The sequence below is a fragment of the Mandrillus leucophaeus genome, unplaced genomic scaffold, assembly GCF_000951045.1.
Source record: "Mandrillus leucophaeus isolate KB7577 unplaced genomic scaffold, Mleu.le_1.0 Scaffold497, whole genome shotgun sequence".
In the NCBI taxonomy this organism is placed as follows: Eukaryota; Metazoa; Chordata; class Mammalia; order Primates; family Cercopithecidae; genus Mandrillus; species Mandrillus leucophaeus.
The window spans coordinates 1,027,625-1,036,909 of NW_012105331.1; the positions used below are offsets into that span (position 1 = coordinate 1,027,625).

Consider the following 9,285-nt stretch of genomic DNA (forward strand, 5'->3'; position numbering starts at 1 on the left):
ATTCAACATTAATAGAAAAAACCATCTGCATATTATCCATATTCAAATTTCATCAATTGTTCCCATAATGTTCTTTTATGGCAATTTTTTTTTTTTTTTTTTTTTTTTCTGATCCGGGATTCAGTCCGGATAGATGTAGCTCCTGAACAGAAGTGAAAGTCCTCCCTCCCCAGGGTGAGGAAATTCCCTCAGGGCTCCTAGGTGTGGTGCAGTCGCTGGTAAGGGGGAATGAGTGCCCAAAGCAGGCAGGGTTGCTGTAGTGTCCACTAACTCAGTGGTGGTAAATCTTTTGTGCACATGTAAGTGTGTGTGTGTGTATAATATATACACACGCAAGAGAAACTGAGTGATGGAGGAAGGGAGGTTATATGTGTAATTCATTCTCTGAAGCCTAATCTTTTTAAAACATTTCAGACAACCAAGTAACAGTGTCTCATGGCAACATGCTAGAATCTTGAAGGTGAATGGAAAGGATTATGATGTATGGAAAATCCAAGTTGGAGTGGTGCCTGATACAGGTGAAAATCAGTTTGCAGCTACTGGAAGAGAGAGGAGCATATCAGTTGTTTAAAACAAAAAGCCAGTGTTAACAGGCTCAGAGAAATGAAGTTGAAAGGAATAGTTGTAGCTGCTGAATAGAAGTGAAATTCCAACGTGGTTCCATTAAAATGACTTCTCAGCGATCTCTCCCTGCAGATGACTTCGGTATCTACTATGTCCTGTGAGCCTTGATCTACTACAGCTTTCTAGATAAGCCCAGCTCAGAGGAGTCAGGGGATACATGCTACATTCAGGAGGGTTCTCCCAGGTGTGACCCATGGGCGGTCCCCCGAAAGGAAGGAAGATCGTACCTAATATCTTGGCAATAAATACATGTCCTTCCTAAAGGGTGACAGTCTAGGACCTCCTGTGATATCAGTGAGTAAAAGTGAAAATGACCATTCTTATAACAGTGAACACTTTTCAAACTGGCATAACTGTGCTTAAAAGCATGTAAGAGGTGAGGTCACTGTCTCATGGAGGCCAACTTTAAATACAATATATGGAAAGAAAAATCCCAGAGGACATAGATACCGGGTTGCCTGGCACGATATAAAAAATTACAAGAGGGGCTAAGTGCGGTGGCTCAAGCTTGTAATCCCAGCACTTTGGGAGGCCAAGACGGGCGGATCACGAGGCCAGGAGATCGAGACCATCCTGGCTAACACGGTGAAACCCTGTCTCTACTAAAAAATACAAAAACCTAGCCGGGCGAGGTGGCGGGCGCCTGTAGTCCCAGCTACTCCGGCGGCTGAGGCAGGAGAATGGTGTGAACCCGGGAGGCGGAGCTTGCAGTTAGCTGAGATCCAGCCACTGCACTCCAGCCTGGGCAACAGAGTGAGACTCCGTCTCAAAAAAAAAAAAAAAAAAAAATTACAAGAGGAGGCTCTGTGCAGGGAGAGGAGGTGCCCTTCGGAACCCTCAGTGTTCTCTCCGTGCAGGCAGGTCTGGCCAATTCACATGAACACTCTAATCCTGTAGCTTACTGGGAAGGACATCCTAGACCAGTCACTTAAAAAACTTTTTTAAGTTGTCATTTATTGATGAACCTGTGTCAAGTACCTTGCATGATACCGTCATAATCCTCACAACCATCCTATAAGGCAGATGACATTATTCATATTTTATAGATAAGAAACAGACATAGAATCCCAGATCCTATAACTAGTAAATGGCATAGTTGGGATTTAAACTAAGATCCATTTTTTACAAAGTCTGTGCGCTTTCTCCTTTCCATGTATATATGTGTGTGTGTATTTATATGTATATAGCTATATACATATATACATATATGTGTGCTCTTAAGATATCTATATGCATGCTCTTAATATGTGTATATGTTATGCTTTCAATATATATGCTATATATACATATATACACAAATATACACATGTACAAATCACATATATATAGGCAATCTTAATATATATAAATCCAAATATCTTAATGGATAGATATATTGGGAGAGAGGGAGGGAGGCAAACAGATGATAGGCAGGTATTCCTTTTCTCTACATACCACCACACACCCCGTGAGTAAATGACTAAATCACTTCAAACCTGACATCTCATCTGTAAAATGGGATGTAAAAATAATTGTTCCTGCCTTACACAATTGTTGAGAGATTTAATGGGAAAATGCATGTTAAGTACTTAAATAGTGCCAGGCTCACTACCTGATAGCTATTGTTTTATTAACTTTTAATCATAATAATAATTTAATTACTTGTCCAGCAAGTTGTCGGTTGTCTTGCTTTGGTTTTAGAAAGAAATTTCTATCTGTCTTATTTGGCTTCAGGCACTTGTTCACAGTTCTGTTCTAAGTAATGTAATTTTGTTTTTAATTTAATTTAATTTAATTTATGTAATAGAGACAAGATCTCACTATGTTACCCTGGCTGGTCTCAAACTCCTGGCCTCAGGCAGTCCTCCCACCTCGGCCTCCCAAAGGGCTGGGATTACAGGTGTGAGCCACTATGCTCTGCCATGCTGTAATTTTAGACTCCAAGTTCCCATACTTCCTGTCCTTGGTGGGGAATGCATTTGGAGGAAGTCTTATTAAGAACTCTTCTTTATTTCACAATATTGAGAGGCTTATTGTCATTTGTACTTATTTTGTTCTCTCAAAACCCTTTCTTTCCATGTGGCACCAACACAGTGCAGAGTGCACAGATTACTATGATACCCTTCCAGTTAAGGAGGCTGATGGGAGCCAGCCCTGTTCTCAGGGCGTCACTGGCTTGCGGAACTTGGGCAACACGTGCTACATGAATGCCATCTTACAGTGTCTCTGCAGCATCTCGCCGCTGGTGGAATACTTCCTCTCCGGGAAGTATATCACTGCTCTTCAAAAGTAAGCCCATTTGCATTCCCTGCAGCCCAGCTCCCACCTCTACTTCCCCACAGGTGAGGTTAGAGAAGGAACTCTGGAATCCCTATTAAGGGATTAAACAAACAAGTCAGTAGAGGTTGTAGCTTCCCAGATAACATGCTAGAGTAAGTAAAAGTGGGAAGGGCAACCAAGAAATGAATGCAGCTCCTTTTTTTTAATTTTTATTTTTTAAATTTTTGTTGTTGTTGAGACAGGGTCTCGTTCTGTTGCCCAGGCTGGAGTGCAGTGGCACAATCTTGGCTCCCTGCCACCTCTGCTCCTCAGGTTCAAGTGACTCTCCTGCCTCAGCCTCCTGAGTAGCTGGGATTACAGGCACGCATCACCATGCCTGTCTAATTTTTTTTGTATTTTTTTGTATTTTTAGTAGAGAGGGGGTTTCACCATGTTGGACAGGCTGGTCTCAAACTCCTGACCTCAAGTGATCCACCTCTCCCAACCCACCACCTCGGCCCCGCAAAGTGCTGGAATTACAGGCATGAGCCTCTGAGCCTGGCCTCCTTTTTTTTTCTTTTAGACAGAGTCTTGTTCTGTCACCCAGACTGGGGTGAAGTAGTGGTATGATCACAGCTCACCGCAGCCTCGACCTTCCGGGGGCTCAAGCGATCCTCCTGCATTGGCCTCCCAAAGTGCTGGGGTTACAGGCATGAGACACCACGCTCTTCCATTTTGAGACTAATTTCCCAGGCTTGGGTGATGAGGTGCCTTCTTTTCATTAAATCAGCCAGAAACATATCCCTTTCTTCTTCCAAGCGATTGCAGTGAGGTTGCCACTGCTTTTGCCTACCTGATGACAGACATGTGGCTGGGAGACTCAGACTGTGTCTCACCAGAAATATTCCAGTCAGCTCTTGGCAACCTCTACCCAGCATTTACGAAAAAGACGCAACAAGATGCTCAGGAATTCTTGATTTATGTCCTAAATGAACTTCATGAAGCTCTAAAAAAGGTAAGTAGAATTAATGACCTTGAAATAGGATAGTTCTGCACCTTTATCAGCAACTTCCATTTTTCCTTCTTTTGCTTGTTCAGTTAATATTGTCTACTTTGTGCCAAGCACTGTGCTAGGTGTCCTATGGAGAACATCCAAGTTAGTATTTCAATGTGTAGCTGTATTTACCAAACTTACTTGTCATCAGAATCACCTGAGAAGATTTTACAGCACAGATGTTAAGGCACATACTCCAAGGGTAATGAATTAGAACGTCTTTGGGGAAAGCTTACTTGGCATTTCCAGTGGTCAGCCAGGCGTGGGAAACACTAGTCTACTTTTCTTTGGAAATAAAGGCTGCATGGACTAGTTTTTAAAAGTGCAAAATATATTCCTCATGAGAAATATAGAATTTTATAGCTTACATTTTCTTGGGACCTACAAATCCATGAAAATATTAAGCTTGATATTAGATTAAGCAACAGATCTACGCACTACAAAGTTGCATCCTCGTACCAAACACGCCTAACCTGAGTTCATCACCGAATTAGGACATACGTTTCATTAAACATGAAGTCATCAGTTACTCTAGAGGTTTTGCCTTTATTTACAAAACTCACTGCCCTTAGTCTTGGTCTGAGACCCACATTCTCTGAAAATGTGTCCTTGACTTTATGCAATGTCCTTCCGCTAATGTTACCTCATTGCACCTCTAATACCCAGGGAATGGTTAGCATCGAGATTGCAAACTATAGCTATTAATTGTTCTCATTGGCAGGCCTCAGTTCCGTTTTTCATTTAGAGTAATAAAAAAAATTCATGGCCGGGTGCTGTGGTTGACACCTGTAATCCCAGCATTTTGGGAGGCCGAGGCGGGTGGATCACTTGAGGTCAGGAGTTCGAGACCATCCTGGCTAACATGGTGAAACCCCATCTCTACTAAAAATACAAAAATTAGCCGGGCATGTTGGCGGGCGCCTGTAGTCCCAGCTACTCGGGAGGCTGAGGCAGGAGAATCGCTTAAACTCAGAAGGTGGAGGTTGCAGTGAGCTGAGATCCCGCCACTGCACTCCAGCCTGGGTGACGGAGTGAGACTCCGTCTCAAAACAACAACGAAAAAAAAACCAACAATGAAAAGAGAGAAAAAAAAAACGTACTCATGGCAGCACTTTTTAAAGAGAAGAGGCGAGTGGGCAGTAAAAATCCCTCATGTCCTCTTCTACAGCCAATCTGAAACAAATAGCGTTCTGTTTCCCAAGATCAAACTAGGAATTAGGGGAATGAAGTTACTGTCAGGGTGGAAGACTTTGGCAGCAGAGTGTGACGAAACGAGCAAGCAGAAGTGGAATGGTGAGCACAGCCCCAAATTAGAGCCAGCTGTGGAGCTAACGCATCTTCAAAATGTATATTCTACTGAGGCTCTTCAATCACTGAAAACTCAGGGTGTGCCCCAGAAACGATGTTGCTGAGTATGAGCTAGATCCAAACCAGGCCACAAGGCTAGTTCTGCCAGGCTGCCTTAGGAATTTCAGATTTGCTCTCTTATCTTTTTTTTAAAAAATTAACCCTGTAGAGAGAGGATTTTGCTATGTTGCCCAATCTGATCTCAAACTCCTTGTCTCACGTGATCCTCCCGACTCAGCCTCCCAAAGCACCACGATTACAGACGTGAGCCACCATGCCTGGCCAAGATTTGCTCTTTTAAAAAAGTGTTTTCTAGAAGTTAAAGGAGAAAAGGCTACAGAATTTAACCTGAAGGGACTGGAGACAGGAAAGATTGGATTTCTTAATATTTTACCTTTAGATCTGCTTGAGTGACCTAATGCTAATTTAGCTTACTTACCCCCTTCCCAGGAAAAACTAGCTCCCAAGGCTGGTAACTTATGGGGCCATGGGTATATGTTTTACCAGAGTTAGGGTGTCATCACTCCTCTGTTTCACCTAAAGGGAAAATATCTGAATTATCAGAAATCACACATGATATATATATACTTTCAAGGATATCTTACTCTATTGTCTGAATCCAAAACTAAGTGGTTTCTGGTAGCAATGTATCATTCTGATAGAAAAAAAAAGCAGTCATGTCATTGAAAACTTTTTTTTTTTTGGAAACATGGTCTCACTCTGTCACCCAGGCTGGAGTGCAGTAGTGCTAACACGGCTCACTGCAGCCTCGAACTCCTGGGCTCAACTGATCCTCCAACCTCAGCCTCCTAAGTAGCTGGCACCATAGATGTGTGCTACCACGCCTAGCTCATTTTTTTTTTTCTTTGTAGAGATGGGATCTCACCATGTTGCCACAGTCTTTTTTAAATAACCAGTAATTAATCTGGGTGAAATTTGCTCCTTGATTCAGTACCACTACCCCCGGAGAAGATCACACGAGAAAGGTTCTGCTCAGAGATGCTGCAGGAAGTGGATTACCACTGAGACATCCGTCATCACCCAGCTGTTTGAAGGGCAGCTCAATTATAGCATCGTGTGTTTAAAGTGTGAGAAATGCACCTACAAGAACGAAGTCTTCACTGTCCTCTCACTCCCCATTCCATCCGAATATGAATGCTCCCTTCAGGTAGGAATGCGGTATTCCTGGACACTTTGTCTTGCTATACTCTCAGCCTGGATTTTCTCAGGGCTATTTCCTACATTTGTTTAGTATGAGAGGCAGCTTTATAACTTTAATTTTAAAAGAAATAGGCTGGGCGAGTGGCTCATGCCTGTAATCCCAGCACTTTTGGCCGAGGCAGGCGGATCACCTGAGGTCAGGAGTTCAAGACCAGCCTGGCCAACATGGTGAAACCCTGTCTCTACTGAAAATACAAAAATTAGTTGGGCATGATGGTGGGCACCTGTAATCCCAGCTACTTGGGAGACTGAGCCATGAGAATCGCTTGAAGCCGGGAGGCGGAGGTTGTAGTGAGCCAAGATTGCACCACTGCACTCTAGCCTGGGCGACAGAGTGAGTCTCCGTCTCAAATAAGTAAATAAATAAATAAATAAATAAATAAATGAAAGAGGAAGTCCATGATGACAGAATTTTTTTTTTAGGGACATACTGGTCAAAAGTTACTAGGAATTCAATCATATTTTTAAATGTACTCAATGAAATAGCCTGATTGTAAAATTGGAAATATAGTGGGGTTTATTCAGTCTATTGAGATAGATTTGTGCATAAAAGAAATTTGTAATTTCTAGCAAAAATTTGTGACCCTCCCTTACCCCAGAGGTCTGTAAGGCCCAGACTTGGAACTAGATATAAAACATTCTAGACTCTCAGTCTCGCGCTCTTATATTTTGGACTAAAGCTGTGAAATATTTTGGAAAGACAGAATGGAATCTAGTGCCTTGGTTTACCTCTCAAATTTTCTTCGCCACAATGCCAAAAGTTAATCTGTAACTGGGGATGTGGGCATGGGGTGAGTGGCAGTAGAAGGCAGCCAGCGATAAGGAGCAAACAAGGGGCGAACAGCAATACGTTTTCTTGCAGAATTATATAAATTTATATTTTTTTCTTCCTAAATTATGAAAGCACATTTTATTGCTAAAAGTTTTACCTACCAGAATTGGAGAATAGAATCCTATTACTTATTCAGCACTGGGCTTTGTTTCTCAGCTCAAACTGCTAAAGATTGTTGGAAAGAAATTCCAAACACCCAAGTAAGGTGCCAGTGGGTCCTCTGCAAACAAAATCTGTGCTCATCTTCTTCTTCCAGTTAGTGGTTTGCAGAACCAAGGACCTGGCCACATTGAGGATCTCTCCTATGGATATGGGGTGTAATTTTTCCCTGTTCTGCTATCTTTATCATAGGCCACCTCCAAACCCTGAAAGTCATTTTTGTCACCAGATCATTTTAGCAATGAGATGAATAGCATAAAGCAGCTGCCTGATTTCACTGGTGAAAATTGCAAAGTTGCTTGAGCCATTACAGGCTCAAGCCTGTAATCCCAGCACTTTGAGAGGCCAAGGCAGGCGGATCATGAGGTCAAGAGATCGAGACCATCCTGGCCAACATGGTGAAACCCCATCTCTACTAAAAATACAGAAATTAGCTGGGCATGGTGGCATGCGCCTGTAGTCCTGGCTACTTGGAGGCTGAGGCAGGAGAATCGCTTGAACCCAGGAGGCGGAGGTTGCAGTGAGCCAAGATCGTGCCACTGCACTCCAGCCTGGCAACAGAGCGAGACTCCCTGTCGAAAAAATAAATAAATAAATAAAATAACAAATAAATAAATAAAAATTGCAAAATCACTATTATTCAGGAAAAAACAGAAAAGTTAAAATGCTGATTTATAGGCTGGGTGTGGTGGCTCACGCCTGTAATCCCAGCACTTTGGGAGGCCGAGGTAGGCAGATCACCCCCTTTCTACTAAAAATACAAAGATTAGCTGGGCTTGGTGGTGCGCGCCTGTAGTCCCAGCTCCTTAGGAAGCTGAGGCAGGAGAATCACTTGAACTGTGAGGTGGAGGTTGCAGTGAATTGATGCCACTGTAGTCCAGCCTGTGCAACAGAGCGAGACTCCATCTCAAAAAAAAAGAAAACAAAAAACCCAAAAAACTGATTTATAGATTATAAGTGAGGTAGGCACTCAAATCCATCTCAGTAACAAGAAAGAAACACCTTCTAGGTGGATTTTACAGGTATCTGGCTGCAACTAGTGAGACTGTTATCTTCTGGACTTGTTGACTTTGAGAAAAGCACTGAGAATTACATTTCCTCGGCATTTGCAAAGTTCCAATAGAAACAGAGAGTGCAGGTCGCAGTTGATCCAATTTGGTCACCAAATCCTTTTTTTCCTGAACAGGACTGTCTCCAGTGTTTTTTTCAACAAGACACACTGACCTGGAACAACCAAATTCACTGCTCCTTTTGTGAAACCAAGCAAGAAACTGCCGTGAGGGCTGGTATTTCCAAGGCACCCAAAATAATTATTTTTCACCTTAAAAGGTATGGATTTTTACATTTTGTGGGCACGTATTTTCGAACAGCTTTCTAGAGATGTAATTCACACGCCAATAATTGGCCCATTTAGAGTATACAGTTCAATGATATTTGGTATATTACATTATTGTTTTTAAATTGTGATAAAATACATACAGCATAACATAAAACTTTGCCATTTTAGCAATTCTAATCATACAATTCATTGGCATTCATTATTCACAATGTTGTGCAACAATCATCACTGTTTCTAAAACTTCTTCATCACCCAAACAGAAACTCTGTAACCTTTAGTAACTCCACATTCCTGCCCCGCCAGTCCCTGGTAAGATACTTCAGTGATGGTCTGTCAAGGTCTTTGGTGTATTTTAAAAATTGGGTTGTTGGTTTTGGTTTTCTTTCTCTCTTTTCTTTCTTTCTTTCCTTCCTTCCTTCCTTCCTTCCTTCCTTCCTTCCTTCCTTCCTTCCTTCCTTCCTTCCTTCCTTC

At 42.3% G+C, this 9,285-nt stretch overlaps 1 protein-coding gene across 1 annotated transcript in view; it reads left to right on the forward strand.

The window, feature by feature from the left end:
* Positions 1–488: 488 nt before the first annotated feature.
* USP50 (ubiquitin specific peptidase 50) overlaps positions 489–9,285 on the forward strand; it is a 49,301-nt gene continuing 40,504 nt past the window's right edge. The window contains exons 1-5 of the mRNA XM_011995759.1: positions 489–721; positions 2,698–2,892; positions 3,682–3,877; positions 6,216–6,431; positions 8,662–8,804. Of these exons, the coding sequence (XP_011851149.1) occupies positions 669–721; positions 2,698–2,892; positions 3,682–3,877; positions 6,216–6,431; positions 8,662–8,804 (803 nt within the window). The 5' untranslated portion in view covers positions 489–668. The remainder of the gene's footprint in view (positions 722–2,697; positions 2,893–3,681; positions 3,878–6,215; positions 6,432–8,661; positions 8,805–9,285) is intronic.